Source organism: Hyperolius riggenbachi, chromosome 1 (genome assembly GCF_040937935.1).
Source record: "Hyperolius riggenbachi isolate aHypRig1 chromosome 1, aHypRig1.pri, whole genome shotgun sequence".
Classification (NCBI taxonomy): Eukaryota; Metazoa; Chordata; class Amphibia; order Anura; family Hyperoliidae; genus Hyperolius; species Hyperolius riggenbachi.
Window position 1 is genome coordinate 354036055 of NC_090646.1, and position 21380 is coordinate 354057434.

At 42.3% G+C, this 21380-nt stretch overlaps 1 protein-coding gene across 1 annotated transcript in view; it reads left to right on the top strand.

The window, feature by feature from the left end:
* Positions 1-21380, top strand: part of CPAMD8 (C3 and PZP like alpha-2-macroglobulin domain containing 8) — a 174155-nt gene that overhangs the window by 54232 nt on the left and 98543 nt on the right. Inside the window, exons 10-17 of the mRNA XM_068234159.1 lie at positions 4745-4853; positions 6430-6657; positions 9340-9510; positions 10014-10142; positions 11041-11233; positions 15335-15507; positions 16405-16554; positions 20040-20201. Coding sequence (XP_068090260.1) covers positions 4745-4853; positions 6430-6657; positions 9340-9510; positions 10014-10142; positions 11041-11233; positions 15335-15507; positions 16405-16554; positions 20040-20201 — 1315 coding nt within the window. The remainder of the gene's footprint in view (positions 1-4744; positions 4854-6429; positions 6658-9339; positions 9511-10013; positions 10143-11040; positions 11234-15334; positions 15508-16404; positions 16555-20039; positions 20202-21380) is intronic.

Sequence of the window (21380 nt, forward strand, 5' to 3'; positions counted from 1 at the left end):
TTTCTTAGCTGTGCTACACATACAAATCATAATATCATCATTTTTTCCGCTTCAGTGTCTCTTTAACTAATGTTTTATTTCTCCTTATCTGTTTATCTCATGACCTATCTTTCTTTATGACCCATATGCGATAAATGTTTTCTCCTGAGTTTTTATCTAGGTGTAGCATAAGCACTGCTCATTCATAGGTGTAGCATAGGCAGGGGAATAGCTAGAAATGACTGGGCCCCATAGCAAAAAAATGTTATGCCCCCCCCCCCCCCCCACGACCTTCCAACCCACGGACCTCGGACCTCCCAGCCAAACATTCCTCCAGGACCCTCCACCCCAACATTCCCACACCCCTCTAAGTACAGTATAAGTAGCCAGGTCTATAGGTGTCCCCAGTTTAGGTAGTAGTCAGGGGCGTAACTAGAAATCACTGAGCCCCCTTGTGGCAACAGCAATTTAAACTAAATACTGTACAAACGTTTTAACTCATACATGAACATTATGGAAAATCCAAGTTGAAAATAAACTGTGAAGATAAACAATTTCATCCATCCTACTCCTGAAAAATAAATTCATTTTGTACAACCTCCCAGTTTTATTTTCTATTTTAAAAAGCTAAAAAAGTAGGTTTAATGCTATTGTCTCATATGATGATGATTCAGCTTTTCCCATAGTCTCGCAGTTAGCAATCGTGAGGCCCCCAACAAGACAAATTCAGCAATCATGAGGCCCCCAACAAGACAAATTCAGCAATCCTGAGGCCCCCAACAAGACAAATTCAGCAATCATGAGGCCTCCAACAAGACAAATTCAGCAATCGTGAGGCACATAAATAGACAGCATTTCACATAAATAGGCAGAATGCTCCCTTAATATGGTAGACACCTCTCATCTGGCTTCTGAATTCTCCTGTACTGGCTGCTGTGCCTGGCAATACTGTTTTTGGCTGGATTGGGGATGATGTGTGGGCCGAAAGACCTGGCAGTGATGCTTTGGCCTGGCTGGCGGTGATGCTGTGGCCGGGTTGGCTGGCGGTGATGCTGTGGCTGGGTTGGCTGGCGGTGATGCTGGGCTGTGCTTGGCTGGTTGAAGTAAATGCTGGCCTGACTGGTGGTGATGCTGTGGACTTTTTGACAGTGATTCTGGGCTGGTTGGCTGGTGGTGATGCTGGGCTGGCTGGCCTGGATAGTTTAGGTAGTGACAGGTGCCCCCTAGTTAAGGTAGCGCCAGGAGTCCCCAAGTTTAGGTAGTGACAGGAGCCCCCCCAGTTCAGGTAGTGACAGAAGCCCCCCAGTTCAGGCAGTGACAGGAGCCCCCCAGTGTAAGTAGTGACAGGTGACCCCCAGTGTAAGTAGTGACAGGTGACCCCCAGTTCAGGTAGTGACAGGGACCCCCAGTGTATGTAGTGGCAAGAGCCCCCAGTTTAGGTAGTGAATGACAGGGACCCCCAGGTTAGGTAGTGAGTGACAGGGACCCCAAGTTAGGTAGTGATGGACCCCCAGGTTAGGTAGTAAGTGACAGGGACCCCCAGGTTAGGTAGTGAGTGACAAGCGCCCCCCAGGTTAGGTAGTGAGTGACAGGCGCCCCCCAGGTTAGGAAGTGACAAGAGCCCCCCAGGTTAGGTAGTGAGGGACAGGGACCCCCAGTTAGGTAGTGAGTGACAGGGACCCCCAGGTTAGGTAGTGAGTGACAGGGACCCCCAGGTTAGGTTGTGAGCGACAGGGATCCACAGGTTAGGTTGGGACAGGGACCCCCAGTTAGGAAGTGACTGACAGGGACCTTCAGGTTAGGTTGTGACAGGGACCCCCAGATTAGGTTGTGAGTGACCCCCAGGTTAGGTTGTGAGTGACAGGCGCCTCCCAGTTAAGTAGTGAGTGACAGGCGCCCCCCAGTTAAGAAGTGAGTGACAGGCGCCCCCCAGGTTAGGTTATGAGTGACAGGGACCCCCAGTTTAGGTTGTGAGTGACAGGCGCCCCCCAGTTAAGTAGTGAGTGACAGGCGCCCCCCAGGTTAGGTTGTGAGTGACAGGCGCCCTCCAGTTAAGTAGTGAGTGACAGGCGCCCCCCAAGTTAGGTTGTGAGTGACAGGGACTCCCAGGTTAAGTAGTGAGTGACAGGCGGCACCCCCAGGTTAGGCCGCCCCTCCCCCTCCCCTCGGGCCCGCTCAGGGCCGTTTTTGAGGGCTGGAGGGGTCGCAGCATGAGGGGAGAGCTTGGTGGCACGTCGGTGGGGAGGGGGGAAGGGCCCCCCCTCCCTCACCTCGGCCTCTCCCCTCTGCGCTCCCCTCCAGCATTGAATAAACATTGTATGCAGGCGGAGACGGCGGGGCAACGGCGGCATATACATACCTTCCGTGCGCTCCACCGATGCGTCTCACTCTAGCCTCTGATGCGACTTCCGGTATAAACAGGAAGTCGCGTCGGAGGCTAGAGAGAAACGCATCGGAGGAGCGCACGGAAGGTATGTATCTGCCGCCGCTGCCCCGCCGCCTCCGCCTGCATACAATGTTTATTCAATGCTGGAGGGGAGAGCCCAAGGTGAAGGAGGGGGGGGGGCCTTCCCCCCTCCCCAACGACGTGCCACCAAGCTCTCCCCTCATGCTGCGACCCCTCCAGCACTTAGCGGGGCATCCTGCTGCGGGCCCCCCAGGACGTAGGGGCCCCATAGCAACGCTATGGTTGCTATCCCCATTGCTACGCCCTTGAGCATAGGTACTGCTACAGAAGGTGTGAGCAGGTCCTTTTTTTGAATCTAGCCCCCTTGAGGCCAGCAAGAGGACCACCTAAAACTCATTAATCTGTCTTGTTTGGATTTTTTTAACTGAAAAGGGTCTCAACCACAATCTGAAAAGGTGCCCTATTTTGTGTTTTTATGTTTAACAAAAAAGGTGTACATTTATAAATGGTGCAGCCAAATTTTGGAACAGGGTGAAGCCAAAAGACGTATGAATGTCCGGGGTGGCATTATTGCGTCCATGCATATACATTTTTCGTTTCAATGTTATAAACGAAAATCAAGTGCTAAACATGTTGAATTAACGGTAATGAAATAGCAAAATACCATCTATAACAAAAAACGATATTTACACTTGTAAATATCATAGCATAGTAATACAATTGTAGATAGTACAGGTATTTTACTGCAACTATACCTAATTGTACTCTCGCACAGAACTCTCCCTATACCTATCCCTAACCCCTAGACCCCCCCTGGTGTTAATAAGCATAGTTTAATAAACTGTATATTTTACAAATATTGTACTGGAACTATACCTAACCCTACTCTCACACAGAACCCTCCCTGTACCTATCCCGAACCCCTAGACCCCCAGACCCCCCTGGTGGTGCCTAACCCTAAAACCCCTCTGGTGGTGCCTAACTCTAAAACCCCCCTGGTGGTGCCTAACCCTACCCACCCCGCTGGTGGAGCCTAACCCTAACCCCCTCCTGGTGCTGACTAAACCTAACCATCCCCCTGGTGGTGCCTAACTCTAACCACCCCCTGGTGGTGTCTAACCCTAACCATCCCCACTGTATAAACACTCTTACACACAAAGAAACAATAATATATTTGATACCGTAAAATACTTCACTACAAATAACATGAATAGAATAATTTATATATTTTTAATACAATAAATATCCTTACAATCACATACACATTAAAAATATTATGAATAGTAAAAGTTATATATTTATAATAGAATAAATAGCCTTACAATCACGTAAGCATTAAAAATCTTAAAATAACGGTAATATTAAAAGCGATATATTAGTAAGATAATAAATCTGAAAACTATAGTTTACACATTATAATCGTGAAAACAAGGTTAATACCAAAAGCGATATATTTGTAATACAATAAGCTTGAAAACGATATTTAAGCATTATACTTATAAAAAACGAAAATGTACTTATTACACTCCTGAAAGCGTAATTTAAAAACGATAAAAAAAAGTTAAACTGAAAGTCAAAATGAATTTGGAAACGATATTAGTCATAAACCTTATTCTGTAAATGAAAAGTTTTGTTATCGCGATCTCTGCAACCGCTATTTGTCGGTCGCCCTAATTTCTTCTCTGGCGCTCAATAGCCGTTATTTTGCATCGCAGCCTATGGTGCGCCCCTTTTGTCCATTAGCCATATGCACCCTTTTTTTCTGCTTCCGGCATTATTGCCATGTAATTCGGGCATCGGCTATTGCCGGCAACCGAATAACCTCATTTTTTAATAATTTGAGCTCTGGCAATCGCAGGCGGCCAAATTAGTCACTAAGTGCCGCTATAGCCGTAATTCACATTATGGCCCATGGAGGTGCCCAAATCATTGGCGCATCTTGGCACCGAAACTAGCTGACTCCAAAAAAAAATGTTGTTAAGGAAAATGTTATTTGTTCTCCACACTTTTGTTGTGAAAGGTCACAAGATGCAAACATAAATTTAGGCTAACATAGCTTAAAAGGCAATACAACATACATAACAGATGAATTCTTGTTTGGTCCCACTGATCACACCCCTCCAGGGCATCCACCCCTGCCAGGATCCCACATCTTTGACCTAGACAGTATAGATTCGTTTATAAAACAAAGCCCAGCAAGTCCAGAGTTTTTTTTAATTTGTTTATACTACTCCTGTTCTGAAAGAACCCCTTCATATAAAAAAATGTTCTATGTACATAATGGGCATACATTAGTTACACAGATGCCTTATCCAGTTTTTTCACGTCATGTTGACATCCTTTATTCTCTGATTGTAGATATACATTTGGGAAACCTGTAAGCGGATTACTCACTATCAACATGACTGTGACAGGTGTTGGCTATTATAGACATGAGATTGGACTCCAGGTGCTCAAAACCATGGAGGTAAGTTCTGCAGTAATGTCAGAAACACAATGCTGTATAAGCATGCAAGATTGGGTATTTATCTATAGTGCTAGTTTATTGTACTCAGTTTTTGTTTTTTCTTCTTTTTTTTTTTTTGTAAAGGAATTGAGTAAACCTTTATAAAATTAATACTAAATTAGTTATATTAGCAGTATTGTAAGTACTGAAATGTAGTAGAGTTAAAGGGAACCCTAGGTGAGAGGGATATAGACGCTGCCATATTTATTTCCTTGTAAACAATGCCAGTTGCCTGGCAGCCCTGTTGATATTCTGGCATAAGTAGAGTCAAAACCCTGGAACTAGCATCTGGCTAATCCAGTAAAACCTGAGTCAGCTTAGTCAGAGTACCTGATCTACTGCATGCTTGTTCAGGGTCTATGGCTAAAAGTATTAGAGACACAGAGTCTGGAGGACTGCCAGGTAATTGTTTAAAAGGAAATAAAAATCATAGTCTCCATATTCTTCTCACATTGGGTTCCTTTTAAGGGGGTTTTGATATATGTAGTATTTCATGAATTAATGGCACCCGAATGCCAGGATTTAGCGAATTAATATTGCCCCCAAAATTGTAGAAAACACAGAGGTGTGTGACTGGATGGGCTAAGGGGCATCCTCATTGCCTTTCCTGTAGAAGTTTTCAGTCACCATAGAGTGTTGCACATAGTCTCAAGCACAGAAATGATGCATGGAAGCTCCCTTTGTAAATAGCTAATAGTGTTGACCAAGTTTAGTGCTAGAGCCATAAATGACTGGAATGCCTTAGAGACAAAGCTGAGTGTATTGTGTAATGCTGGGCATACATGGTGCGTTTTTTTTTTATCAATCGAGCCGCTGATGGCTCGATTGATAATATCTGACGTGTCTGATACCCCGCCGGATCGATTCCGCGCTCGATACCGGCAGGCAGGAAAAAAGAACAGAAGATAAGGAAGTGCCCGCGGGGACAAGCGGGAATCAATCCAGGCAGCCGCGGGGACGAGTGGGGACTCGCCGGCATCGAGCCAGCGGCTCGATTCCGGCGCATAAACGAGCCATGTATGCCCGGCATAAGGCCTCTTTCAGACAGAGGGCTGAACTGCATGCTTGTCAAGCAGTTCAGTGTCCCATGTACCACCCATGAGCAGCATTCGGGTGCCATTAAAATGCAGCCGAAAGGCAGCGTTTGTAACACCACGAGTGTCAGCATATGACACACAGCAGAGAGCTGCAACATGTCATGTCTTAGCACCGATGTGGCTGCGCTCTGATGTGACTTCATGGGGGGCCAATACTGTGCTAACAAGCAACCGGTAGAGCAGCTCACAGGCAGTGAATGCGGGATGGAGCATAGTCTAAACTCTTTAAGATAGCCTGGTGAAGGGGCTTATGACCAGGTAACTGGGGTAAGGGATTATATGCTACCATCTAATGAATGACCTTATACATAGACAAAAAGCTGGCCCAGGGAAAGCCTGCATAGGGCATTTGTGGCTTGAATGTGGATTCGAGGGTTTTTCATCTGGAAATTGCATCCTGTGGTGTTGCACAAATACATGTCTCCTTTCTCTATGTCCAGATATACGGGTCAGCAATGTTTGACATCTGTGCCAAAGATATGATGCCGGTGGATTTCTCTGAGCATTTTCGTGGAACAGTCAGCATCTGGGCAACGGTGACAGCTGTGGATGGGAGCAAGCAGGTCACTTTTGATGACACTACTCCAGTCCAGAAACAGTTAATTGATATCAAATACAGTAAGGATACCCGCAAACAATTTAAACCAGGACTTCCTTATCAAGGAAAGGTAAGTTATGGTGATGAGTATATGGAAACCTTTGTAGACAGGAAACTTTGTGGAGTAGAATTGATAAAACATGATACAGTACTTTTATATATCCAAGAGTGTTTATGTGTATGATGATACGGCATACAAATTGTAGAATGCTACATACTGGTAACCATAAATCGGTTAGCTATGTATTTCTACTATTTAATTACTTTTACAATTATGAAATATACAGGGATGGGCTTTTGCGTTGCGTACTACTCGAATTTGGAATTCAAATGAAGTCTAATGACTTCATGTGTGACCACAGGCAACAGTGGGTTAACTTACCCAGAAGTCTTCGGGATATCTGCATTCCATTACCCGTCATAGGCGTAATGAAAGCCACGTTCCACCACTCACTTCCGCGCTTGCTCCTTCCGGCTTGAAAGAGGAAGCGCGGTAGTGAGTCATGCATCACGGCTTTCATTACGCCTATGACATGTAATGAAACACAGACATCTTGAAGACTTCTGAGTATCACGCTGATACGTGAAGAGATCTAGCATAACTAGTGTAAATCTCAGTTCTAGTGAGAAAGGCATAGTGAGGGTCAGGCCGAAGTCGTTCACAAGAGAAGATGAGTGAAGTACAATAGAGTTAGGCAAAATCGTAGTCAATTAACAGGCAGGTCATACACATAAGTCAGATGTCAGTCGTATTGGAAGGATCAAACAGTAGCAAAGTCAGGGACATATATCAGATGATATATGTGTATATATCATACACATATATCAGATGGCAGTGGTACAGAAGGACTAGGCAAGAGCGAGGTCAAGAGGCAGGCAAAAGGTCGGTACACAGATAATATACAATATTACGATATGATAATATTACAAATATATAATACTACAAAATAATAAGACTGACTGACTAGAGTACATATATATCACGCTGATGCGCAATATGTGAAATGTAGCTCTCAATTTCTCACTAGCTAGGGCCAAGAACCAGCGAACTGATTAGTATCAAGGCCAACGAGCAAGTGAATACTCTGGCCTTAAGTACCCAGGAGGCAGAGCAAAAGCCCAGCCCCCAGAATTAACAGCACCTCCTGCAAAAAGGTGTCAGCTGATGACATCACAGCTGACACCCCATCAGACACCCCTCCTCAGCCTATAAAGGCAGCTCTGAGCTGCGCGCGTGCTGCCAGAAACAACACGCTGATCACATCTACAAGGGAGCTGGGGATGCCATCATGCTGATTCACGTCTACAGGGGAGCCGGGGATGAGTTTAACAAAAGAGGAAGAGGAAGCTTCCTCCAGCTGCTATCAGAACAGCCTCCAGAGACCATACCAGATAAGTTTGTTACACTGGTTAAGTTAACCCCCCATCCCATGGTTACACATGAAGTCATTAGACTTCACTTGAATTACGAATTTGAGTAGTACGCTACTCGAAAGCCCATCCCTGGATATATATATATATATATATATATATATATATATATATATATATATATATATTTATTATAAGACCATTTATTTATTTTGGATTTATGTAGTATCAACATCTTCACTGGCACAGTACAAAGGAGAATACACAGTATAGACCACAGCTGGATTTTCCATAAGGCACTGTAGGCATGTGCCTACAGGCGACTTATGTGGGAGGGATGGCCCCTCCTCTTCAGATCACTGACCTCAGGAGCTTACAGTCTAATTCCTGCCTCATATCCCTGACCTCAGGCACTTACACTCTAATCCTAGTCTAATGTCACTAATGGTGGCCATACATGGTACAATAAAAACGTTCAATTATCCCGTTTATTTGATCTAAATGATCGAATCAAATGAAAGTTGAAAATATTTTTTTTTATCGATGAAGAAATTTGAACGATTATCCTGTTTTTTCAAGAAAAATCCGATCGGACACGCTGGAAAGATCTTTATATTCGATCTACCGGAATAATCGAACTAAATTATCTAATCGAAAAAAATTAAAAAATTGTACCTTGTATGGAAATGAGGAAATGATTAAAGTGTAATATTCTAAGGGCAGTTAGTGGCATAATGTAATGAATAAAGTTTTACTTGGGGTTGTGTCCTGTGTTCATGGGCGGAGTTTAGGGCTCCAGGACGCCTGTGCCTACAGGCTTCTGAGTTGTAAATCTGGCCCTGGTTTACACGGATACAAAGCAGTGGTTTACAAATAAACAACAATTGAACAGCTCGTGCAATGCATTTGACATGAAGGTGTAAAATATGTAACCACTTTACACACCAGTAACAGCACATAAGGGAGAGGTAGCCCTGCCCAAATGAGCCTACAGCCTAAGGGGTAAGACACCATGTGGGGGGAATTGGGTATAAGGTGGGAGTGTGGTGGTCAATGGGAAGTTTAGTCTTAGGTGATATAATATGCTTTCAGGTGAGTTTTCAAGTTGTACCTAAAAATAGTAAGCGTGGAAGACTGTCAAACAGATTGTGGAAGGGAGTTCTAGAGTAATGGAGACATTTGAGAGAAGTGTTTTCATGCAGGAATATACTATACATATATTACTATTTATCTTAGAAGTTAATTTTAACTTAAGGCTCACTTAAAGTTCTCAGGCCTGTTTACATATGCAACAGTGACGAGGAATGCACACCATTCTGTATTAGTTCTTATTTGTTTGTTTTGAGTACTTTGTTATTGAGCTTGTGTTGCTGGTTGTTAGGTTGAGGTCACATACCCAGATGGAAGTCCTGCAGATGGAGTGACTGTAAGAATCAAAGCTGAGCTTACCCCCAAAGACAATGTGTACACCAGTGAACTTGTGTCTCAGAATGGGCTGGTAGAGTTCCAGATTCCATCTATCCCAACAGCTGCTCAATATGTATGGCTGGAGGTAAGTCTTAGTAAATCCCAAGGGAAAACATCTTGTTGCAGTTCTGGGTGGAGTTGGCAGTGGTTAGAATCTCTATTAGGTTTCTTAGTTATCATGAAATATTTCCATCATGTCTGATTCTAAAACAGCTGGTACCAAGAAAGTGATCTGAATTCAATCATTTTAAGGTTGTCACCAGCTTAGAAGTTGGAGATAAATCTTCCAGTTTTATTGGTGACCTCTTTCATTGCCAAAATCAGTGGGATATCTTAACTTTAGAGAGATTTCATTAAACTTCTCTATGACACAGGAAAAGAGAGTAAATCCCGCCAGTGGGAACATAGAAGCAATAAAAGCTACACTGGCAGTCTAACATTCCATACACAATCAAAAACTGAAAGTGTACTTATACTCTCCTTTTTAGTTTTAATCTCAACAGTTTGGTTATTTGTGTTTAGGGTGTATGAAATATTTTAACTTACTTTGTTCTTTCTTTCCATGCATGTCTCTGAATTGTTCCAAAGTCTAAAGTTACAGCCATTGACAGTAGACCCATGGGAGATACATATTTGCCAAACTACTTATCTATAAGTAGCTGGTATTCTCCAAGCAAATGCCACCTACTGATTCAACCACTGGAAAAGCCATTGCAGGTGAGTACTGGGAATGATCAGTATGGGAGCGTTATCCTGAAATACTTTTTGCATGTAATACGTAAGGGTTATTCTCTAATAGATGTTAAAGGGATACTGTAGGGAGGTCAGGGGAAAATGAGTTGAACTTACCCGGGGCTTCTAACGGTCCCCCGCAGACATCCTGTGTTGACGCAGCCACTCACCGATGCTCCGGCCCCGCCTCCGGTTCACTTCTGGAATTTCAGACTTTAAAGTCTGAAAACCACTGCGCCTGCGTTGCCGTGTCCTCGATCCCGCTGATGTCATCAAGAGCGCACAGCGCAGGCCCAGTATGGTCTGTGTCTGCGCAGTACACTCCTGGTGACATCAGCGGGAGCGAGGACACGGGCGTGCAGGCGCAGTGGTTTTCTGACTTTAAAGTCAGAAATTCCAGAAGTGAACTGGAGGCAGGGCCAGAGCATTGGTGAGTGGCTGCGCCAACACAGGATGTCTGCGGGGGACCATTAGAAGCCCCGGGTAAGTTCAGCTCATTTTCCCCCGACCCCCCTACAGTATCCCTTTAATGCATTAGACTCATCTTTAAAGCTTTACTTGAACAGTGCAGGACATGCAAAACTGTTAAATGTAGACAATACAGTATAACCAGTGATGCAGAAAACAACAGACACCAGTGGAAATAAATTACACAGCCGCACAAGGAGCAGTAGCTGTAGTGCCATCATGTAGGCCCATGAGTTGTAGATGTTAGCCAAGCTAAACGTTCTGCAATTGGATTAAAGTACATTACTACTACTGCCTCTTAACAATTTTATGTGTGTTTATAATTTTTTTGTAATGTGACGTTGGGCTAAGGACTAGGAATGTAATCAAAGTGAAGTATGAGTCTTGTCACTTGTTTCACCTCTCCTGATGGCAGGTGGGTGAGGATGCGCGGATTAAACTGAAGTCCACCTGTCCATGTAACTTCACTTTGCATTATGAAGTGGCATCTCGGGGAAATATCGTGTTATCTGGGCAACAGTCCGCAAATACCACTCTGCAGAGAACAAAGAGATCGCCAACTGTTACTTTTGACAGGAACGTCAATGAAACCAAGGATAATGGATCAGGTAAACACATCCTCAATATCTGAGTTATTTTAACCTTTGTGTTAAAGAAAACCTGACCTAAACTTTCCGTCATCTGATCTAATTCTTTTCATGTACATAACTACATAACATTGTTTTACTAATGTACGTTGTCATCTACACTTGCTGGCTGTAGCTGGAAAATGTGTTGAATCCTCTTTTTGCGCACGTGGATTATCGCTGCCTGATCACTTTGGAGTAGGGTAAGCTAAATGATGGCTTACCCTGCTACCGGAAAATACTGGGCGGCGTTAATTAATGTTCCCCCTCCGAGTAGTAGCAACTCGGAGAGCGAAGTAATTCACGAGCACCCGAATTACACTGCTGCACGGCCATAGACATAATAACAGGAAGAGCGTGTGCCAAAATGATCTGCTCCGTTCTTTTTGTGGTCTGCTATCTGGTTTTCTGTATATTCTGAAAATGACATTTCCCCCACCTGAAACTTTTTTTCTGACTCTAAACAGCTTGTTTCTGGTTCCAAAGCTACCTAAACATGCACTATCAGAGCTAAATTTGATCTGTGGCGGCACTACAGAAAATGCGTGCTGTACAGATGCATCACTTTGATATATCAGAGCAATGCGTACTGCTGTTTGGGGGAAGTGGGGGAGGGGGTGGTGCATCACACAATGGAGTGGCTTTCATGGGTCTATAGCAAACAATTTGGGGAACATACAGTACGTTCTCAGGATCTGGAGGTTTGGAAGCAGGGGTTTACATTGATCAAAAATAATGCAACCTCCAGGTGTCTCAAAGAGAAACCATAACCAAGGATTGAACTTCATCCCAATCAGTAGCTGATACCCCCTTATCCATGAGAAATCCATTCCTTTTCACAAACGGATCATCAGGGGCTCTGTATGGCTGACATTGTGCTGAAACCTCTCCCGCAGTGTGATGTCAGGACCATGGTCCTGACATCACACTGTGGGAGCCTTATTGCATTGTGGGAATAGCAGCTGTTTCCAACTGCCAAAAAAAAGCAAGCAGCATCTCCTTCCACTGACATCACCTGCCAGCAGTAAAAATGTCACCATATGATAAATGTCAAAATGTAAATCAAGGAGAGGAAAGCTTTAAAAATGGGCAAACACTGACTAAATCATTTATACATAATTGTAAAAATGAAGCACTTTTTCATTACATTATTTTCACTGGAGTTCCTCTTTACTTGCAATCGTACTTTAGCTTAGAAGTATGGCAGAAATCAAAACTTTATTGACTGACATTAATCACTTTTTACACCACTACAGTATATCTACATCCTCTGTGACTTTATCTAAGCCACGAGGACGTAGATATACGTCTTGTAGCTGAAGCAGTGCTGTACTTATCTGGGCTGGCTTCTGTGCAAAACCTCTGGCACTATCTGCTGCAGCACTAATTGGTGAAAGCGAATATATGTTCCCTGAGCCAATAAGATAGATTTTTATCACTAAAAATACTTTTATTTTCTCAGTTCATAGTAAAAAATACACACTGTAGCATTATTTCAGAATCAAATTTCTTCACCATAAATTGTAACAGGAACATCATTTAAGTTTTTGTAATAAACGGTAGAAATAGCCAAACAAAATTTGTGTTTTTTATTTACAGTAGTGCTGTTAAACTGGATTTAGTAAACCTGAGAAATAATGTGTTTTTCAAATTTTTAATTTTTTCCCATTAAAATACATAGAAAACTAAATTTTTCAAGGGAAAAGGGAAAAAATGCCATAGAATGAAAGCCTAGCAAGTCTTGAAAAAAAAACATATATATTTCATTTAGATGTCATAAGTAGGGATAAAGTCATTGCTAATTAAATAGGGACATAGCTAAAAATGTCAAAACTGCTCTGGTTCCTAATGGGGAAAAAAGCTCTAGTCTGGATGCGAAGTGGTTAAGCTACCAGTGAGAGAATTTATTATCTGTATAAAAAAAAATTCAGTAATGAAAATATGTACAGCATGCTAGTAACATTGCACCTGATTTACTGCAGTCTCCCCAGACTGGAAGTCATTGGAAAACATAAGTGATCCAACAAACCTGGCCTGGATGTATTAAAACTGCTATTATGATGGAAAAAGTTTACTACTCTTGGGTCATATTAGATGACTTCAAGGCTGCATATGTATACATTTGGTGCTGACATCCTGATGCTTTGGGAATTGAAAGAAGAATAATCGATTAAAAGAAGTAGACTTGGCATTAGGGCACCTACCCTTGTTTTTCATTTGGCTAGACTTTATCCCCTGCTGTAACTGAAAATAGTATCCTCGCCTGACCCTAATCTCAGCCTAAGGCTCCACACCACAAAGCAAAACAAGGCAACAAAAGGGTGTCTGCAAATTTGGGCATACGATGCGCCGACATAGGACTTAATGTGAATTACGGCTGTAGCTGCTCTCAGAAACTAATTTGGGCACTGGCGAAAGATGGAGCCCAAATTACTTTAAAAACAGTGTAATTCGTCCAACAATAGCTGGAAGCTGAATGACTTATTTCCCCCGTTTCCATGGCGGCCTGGAGGGGGAATAGTAATTAACGCCATTGGGACTTTTGCAGGAGCAGGGTGAGCTGTTTTTCGGCTTTATTCTGCACCCAAAATTGCCGGTGCGGTCTTTACATGTGTCAGTAAATGTACATGCTTCTAAAGGTAATTAAAAATATCTATATTAATTGCACATATCTGTTGACATCAGTTTACATGGGAGGAGCATTGTTGACCCACATCTGTCTTCCCTCCCAACCACCGAATGTATTGATATCTACCTTTCCAGCATTCCTTATCATTCCTTATCATAGTGTGTTGGCGCTTTATAAATAAATAATAATAATAATAATAATAATAATAATAATAGTGTGACTGTTAGTGACAAGACAATATATATACTCTGTACTGCGCTGTGGAAGATGTTAGGGCTATATAAATACTAAATAATAATAATAATACAGAACGTGCCATCTAACATTTTTTGCAGATAAAACCAAGCTCGGTTTGCAAGATGACGTATGTTCACCAGAGACATACAATCACTGAGAATGTTTATTAATCAGATCCAGTGTAACCCCAAAATTATTTTTTGGATGCACATGTAATGTTTTGTCATTTTTAATTAACTCTTTCTTAACAAGTATTTTTACTTTAACATATGCAGCATTGAGTCCCTAATTATTAGTATTGTTGCATTGCCGATGAATAGATATATATACAGCACACATGCTAATTTCTTGTGAAAAACTGAAGGATTTATGCCTTTAATGTGCTTTCTTGATAATGAGGTCCTTGTCTGAAGTTAGCCATTCTTGATCTTGCCTTTCAAAAATACCAGCTGCCTGGCTTTTAAAAGACAACTGAACCGAAAGGGATATGGAGTCAGCCATATGTATTTCCTTTTAAGCACTACCAGGTGCCTGGCTATTCTGCTAATCCTCTGCCTCTAATACTTTTAGCCATAGACCATGAACAATGAACCATGAACCATGCAGCAGATCAGGTGTTTCTGACATTTCTGTCTAATGTGAAAAGATTAGCTGTATGCTTGTTTCTGGTGTGATTCAGCCACTCATGCAGCCAAAGGAATCAGCATGGCTGCCAGGCAGCTGGTATTGTTTAAAAGGAAATAAATATGGCAGCCTCCATATTCTTCTGACTTTAGTTGTCCTTTAATACTGTCTAAATGGTTTCAGCACTCTCTGAATCAATGACCCAGAACCTGTGTTCAGGTTAGGTGATTTTTACTCTTTCTCCAGCTTGTTTCAGGTCTGACTAATCAAAATTAAAATCGCTAATCGCAAATCACAATCACAATCGTTGGCAAAAAGGTTCCACTTTTTAAAATTGCTACAAAAATCGTTGGAAAACGCTCATGAAATTGCTTACGAAACGCTAATTCAAAACGCTAGCGGTTGAGATTGCCATTTGTGACTTGTAGTGGGTTCCAGGTCTTAAGGCCACATGCAGCCAAATAAATCATATATTCAGAAAGACATCAACAATGGCGTCCTGCATATTTCCCATCAGTACAGTGTTGAAATTCTTGTCAAGAATGCTGTTTGCCATGAGATCTTTATGGTAATATTTTAATTGATTTTGTTAGCTTCAACAGGCCCCTTGCCCGGTGATTCAGAAACATGGCTGACTTATGTCCATTTCCCAATAACTCATAGTATGGCTCCTTTAAGCCGCCTTTTGGTTTATTACGTGAGGGAAAATGGAGAAGGAATTACAGACAGCGCCCAAATACAAGTAGAGCCAGCCTTCGAAAACAAGGTAAAATTCATACTTCTTTTAATCAAATCAATCAATTTTATACTTAGCTTTAATACTTCTGGAATTACAGCAACAACATCAAAACATTTGTAAAGCGCTTTTCTCCCATAGGACTTAAAGTGCATTGACTTGTCGCAGAACAGTACAAAGTTTGGAATGTTATACTGGGGAAAAAGTTATATGATCAGTTTAAATTCCGTTGAAACGCAAAATGTCACTATTCACACTATACAAAAATGCTGCGCTTACCATCCGATATTGTGAATAAAAAAGGCAGGGATGATAACAGTGGGGGCTGGCACTATCCACACTCTATATACAGCTTATTTTTAAAATCCAGTGCAGAGCAAGTGGACTTTGGACTGTGAGGAGCTGCTGGAGTGTGTCTTCCACCTTGGACCCCATTTTCCACTTCTGGATGTGCCTATTGTCACTTGGAGTCCTCATGCTTTACCTGAAGAGGAGGAAAAGGGAGAAGAGATGATATATTGCATTATTGATTTGGGCATCATGTTAAGTTATTTAGGGCGACACAGGATAACCAGTAAGATACAGCTCTGTCTGTAGTAGGTTAGACCCTAAATAAGAAAGCTCCACCCATTGGCTATTCCCACCCTACCGCAAGCACTAAATTCAAGCTTTCATTTAATGCCTGTAAATGAGACACTTGTCTTGTCAAATTGTTTTGATCTTTCCATTTATATTAATTTATGCGTTACAGTGTAAAGTTCTATGTATGGCATGTAACACGTTTTCATGCTGTTTAGCATGTATACTTTATTTAATTCCAATAATGATATTTTTAATGAAATTGCATTAAGGAAAATTATGTTTTTATGCATTATAGTTTCTCTCCTCTGCATACTTATACTTATAAATTATTTTCTTGTTGTACAGGTGTCAGTATCCCTGTCCACCAATGACTCTAGACCAGGTGATGTAGTAGATATTAAAGTGAAAGCTGCCAGTGGAAGCTGTGTGTGTGTATCTACAGTGGACAAGAGTGTGTATCTCCTGCGTAATGGCTTCCAGATCACCCCTGAAAAGGTTAGCGAACACATTTGAAAAACTTAAAGTGCACCAGAGGTGAACCTAGGGTACAAAAATACATACTTACCTAAGAAGAGGGACTCCTCTGGATCCTATTAGGGCTTCCCACACCATCCTTCGGTCCCCTTTCCCAGAGCTTGGATCACACAAAAATTACCGACAATGGCTTATGGGTTAATAATCACATTGGGGCAGTGCTCCACTTTAGGCATGAGCACTGCCTTACTGAGCCTACATGAATATAGCACGCCTGCGTAACAAGCAGAATCTGCTAGTGCATGTGCGGCTCCGTGCTACTGTGCTGGTGTGGACATGCTTGTGCCATAAGAGGAATGCGTCCCTGATGTTACGGTGGGTCCCGGCAAACGGCGGCAGGAACGAAGAGGACTCAGGAAGCTTCTATAGGATCCAGAGGCTTTTCCCTCTTCTTAGGCAAGTATGTCTTTTCTTACCCCCTTTTCACCATGGGTTCTCTTTAACCAAGATAAAAAAGTAGGCTTTTCTTTATGCTAATGTATAGCTGTTTCTATCTGACAATTTTCAAAAGCATTTAGCAGATGTGACAAGACAGTGAGCTGGTGAATGCAACTGTATGATGCTACTCATAAGTGATGGACAAAAACTGGCCCACAAAACTTAAAGAGCACCTGTAATGACTTGTAACAGAACATAAAAAGATGATTCTGTATACCCACTTTTAAAGGAAACCTGAGACGAAAACAGTTGATACATACCTGGGGCTTCCTCCATCCCCCCTCAGGCCATATGCTCATCGCCGTACTCCCAGGCTGCCTCGATCCACCGCTGGCCGTCCCATTAAATCCTTTATTATTATCATTATTGCTCACTAAACAGAGGGGTGAACAACAAAAAACATCACACAGTGGCAAGATTTTACAATGGGCTAAATGGTTTATAAATAAGTGTAAAAAAATAAGCAATTATTATTTTCAGTAAGGCCCCCTTTCCACTGGCCGCAATCCTATCCATATTCCTGCACTTGAATTTGGACCGAAAATGACAGCCTATTGCAATTAATAGGTTGCTGCCAATTTGTGTGCTGGGAAAAATTAGAGCCTGCTGCATTTTTTCGCAGATCACCTCAAAATCCCCTATTGCTGCGCTTTGCCATGGCAGAGGGATTCAGATGTGGATTCGCATTAGCACAGATGTTGCATCGGTTTGAGACAGACACCGACACACAGTGGAAATGGTGTGCTAGTGACATCAGTAGCAGACCAAAGTAAGATAGTTACAGCATTTTTGTTAAAGGAATTGTCAGGCAACAAAAAAAATGAGTTTCACTTTCTACCAGCCCCATGCAGCCATCCTGTGCCCTCGTAGTCACTCACTGCTGCTTCAGTCCCCCACCGCCAGCTAGTTTCGTTTTTGCCGACCTCGGGGTCGGTGGGCCGAATTGCGTCCATTTTTATGCATTCACGCTGGTGCAGGAAAATGAACACATACATTTTTTAGCGTTAGCGGTTCAACGCGAAAAATTGTTATTGTTGCACCGCTAACGCTAAAAAGTTTTCGCGTTGCACCGCTAACGCTAAAAAAAATGTATGTGTTAATGTTCCCGCACCAGCGAGAATGTGTAAAAATGGACACAATGCGGTCCGCCGACCCCGAGGTTGGCAAAAATGAAACTAGCTGGCGGTGGGGGACTGGAGCAGCAGCGAGTGACTACGAGGGCACAGGATGGCTGTATGGGGCTGGTAGAAGCCCCAGGTAAGTGAAACTCTTTTTTTTTTTTTTTTTTTTTTGCCTGACAATTCCTTTAAAGGGGAACTGAAGAGAGAGGTATATGGAGGCTGTCATGTTTATTTCCTTTTAGACAATACCAGTTGCCTGGCAGCCCTGCTGATCCTCTGCCTCTAATACTATTAGCCATAGCCCCTGAACAAGCATGCAGCAGATCAGGTGTTTCAGTGCTTCAGACTTATAAGTCTGATCTGACAAGACTAGCTGCATGCTTGTTTCTGGTTTTAATCAGATACTACTGCAGAGAAATAGACCAGCAGGGCTGCCAGGCAACTGGTATTGATTAAAAGGAAATAAACATGACAGCCTCCATATACCTCTCTCTTCAGTTCCCCTTTAAGTGAATGATATCAGTAAAAAAAAGAAAAAGCTTCAGTCAAGGACAACTGCAATGAGAATGATATGGAGTCTGCCATATTTATTTTCTTTTAAAGAACATGTGACACCCATGCTAACCTAGAAATAAAAAACACATACTGTAAGTACATAAATACTAGTTCTACTTACCTAACAGATGTATTGCACTGTCCATGTTATGATTCCTGTGAATTTTATACACGAAAAGCAGAGAATCCTATTCTAGACAGTTTCCATCTTGGTTACCTCTGACCTCCTGACATAATTTCCTCACTCACTCTTTTTTTTCATCCTCTTGTTAATTGTGTATTCGTTACCCGACCTCCTGCCAGAGTCTTCAGACACTCCCACTGAGGTCTATACTAGAAGTGCACTGACTTATGTCATTAGAAGGAGGAGGAAATAAAAGGAAGAGGAGGAATATATTATAGATAAAAAGATCCCCCAGCATACAACTGTTTGGCAATGGCAATTAAAGGGCCAGTGCTCCTAAGGTATGTGATAACTCCAAACCATAACAGCAGAAAAAGTTTTGAATGCAGGATTAGCATCTTTATAACTTAATACACTCAGACCAGTTGCTGTTGAAATTTGATTTTTATTAGGTCAATACTGCTTTAAACTATACCAGTTGCCTGTCCTGCTAATCCTCTGCTTCTAATTATTTTAGCCCTAGACCCTGAACAAGCATGCAGCAGATCAGGTGTTTCTGACATTATTGTCAAATCTGACAAGATTAGCTACATGCTTGTTTCAGGTGTGCTGTTTGAACACTACTGAAGCCACATCAACAGGGCTGCCAGGCAACTGGTATTGTTTACAAGTAAATAAATATGGCGGCCTCTATATCCCTCTCATGGCAGATGCCCTTTAATTTTGTGTGTGAAGTGAAGACTGGCACCACAAGTAGTAATCAGCTCTTCTTGCCCACTTGACAAAGATTGGATGCCAGAAACAGCAGGCTGCGGCCACTAAGCCACCAGAGTCAATCAAATAAAAGAGCTTATTACTACTGGCAGTGCCAGTCTTCACTTCGCATACAGTTTGTTGGACCCCAGAGTGCGGGGGTCTTTCAAGATTTGGGCACACCAGTCCCCTCTTCAGTGAGTGCCATTCGTTTTATCCTGTATTGCGACTCTTTTATTTTTGTATAAGGAGGTATTTGGTAAGCCCTCTAAGCACATTCATAAACATAATGAAAATTGCACCCTGACAATGTTATGCATATTTGCCTTGTAAATACTTATCATAAATATGCCCACTGATATCTGTATCTATTTTGCTTTATTAGGTTTTCTTTGCTAACCAGAGTTGTACATTTAATAATAACAGTAAATAGTATTTCTGCTTGGCTTTTGAAGATATTTCAGGAACTAGCCACTTTTGATGCTTCAGATTCATTTGGGACTGGGAAGGATGAAGGACATTTCTGGTGGCCAGGACTGGGTTCCCAGAGGAAGCGACGTTCATCAGTTTTTCCTTGGCAGTGGGACATTACTAAAGATGCTAGGTTTGCTTTCACGGTAAGTGGAGGTAAAATGTAACCTTTAAAGAATAATATCATAATATATGACATTATTAAGGTCTCACCCTCTATTGTTGCAATAACATGTTAAATACGTTTCTACCATTGCTTGTAATTCACATTCAAAAGTCACTTCAAACATTTTCTTTCCTATAAAACCAATCACGGTGTTACATTTCAGAGTGAGTGGAAAACTCTCATCTGTATTTATATAAATGCAAAGGCACTCAAATGGTTCAATAAACTTGTGTTTATCAATTCTTATCAATGTCCTCAGAGGAGCTCATAATCTAATCCCTACCTGTCAGGATCTCTCCTATAGCATGTTCTGTCCGTTACAGTGGAACTGCAACCGGGCAGTTCTGACTTATCTGCTTGCATTCGGTTGCGCATTCGCAATAAGTCTCATTGTCATTTGCAATCACTCTGCAGTTCAGAGCAGCTCAGGATGCTGTCATAACTCCTCCTATTACTTGCTGCAGTTGAACTGCAGCCAGATAGCCCTGGATTTCCTACATGCATGTTGTTGCATAATATTACATGTATTTGTTATGAGAGTCCTTCAGCTAGCAGCTTGTAATGAAGCTGGCTCAGGATTGAGTAATTACCATTCAGCTGTGTAGGAATTTGCATGTCTGGATCCACTGGCTGTTGTCCACATAAAAGTCTGCCTCCCATTTCAGACTTGGACCGACATAGCGTACAACTCCCTGAGTTGTTGCTGGGTCATTCATGTGAATTGTATATTGCATTGTTTTACCTTGTTTCTTGCTTGGACATTTGCTGTATCCGCGGGGATACAGTGAAGTCCTTCTGATCCTGATAGCTTGGATTCTGCCATCACCACGCTGGTGACTGGTAGAATTCCTTCTTGCCTTGTTCCTGAGGACGTAACTAAAGCAGCGGTTGCCATTAGTTATGCTCCTACCTGTTAGTCTTGTCTATGTCAATGTGAATGTTTGCCGTCGCTGGGGCAGCGACTAGATTGGCAAAGCATTCTGTCTGTCTGTCTGTTGCTTGTCTTGTTACTCAGCCTGTGGATTAGTGTGGCGTCGCACTAAGCATCCATTGTATATTAATGCGACTTTCATTACTCAATGAAAGTATTTCAATGCGACTGCCAGACTGACTTAGATACGACCTTAGCCTGTTACCAACTCCAATTCTGCCTAGTCCA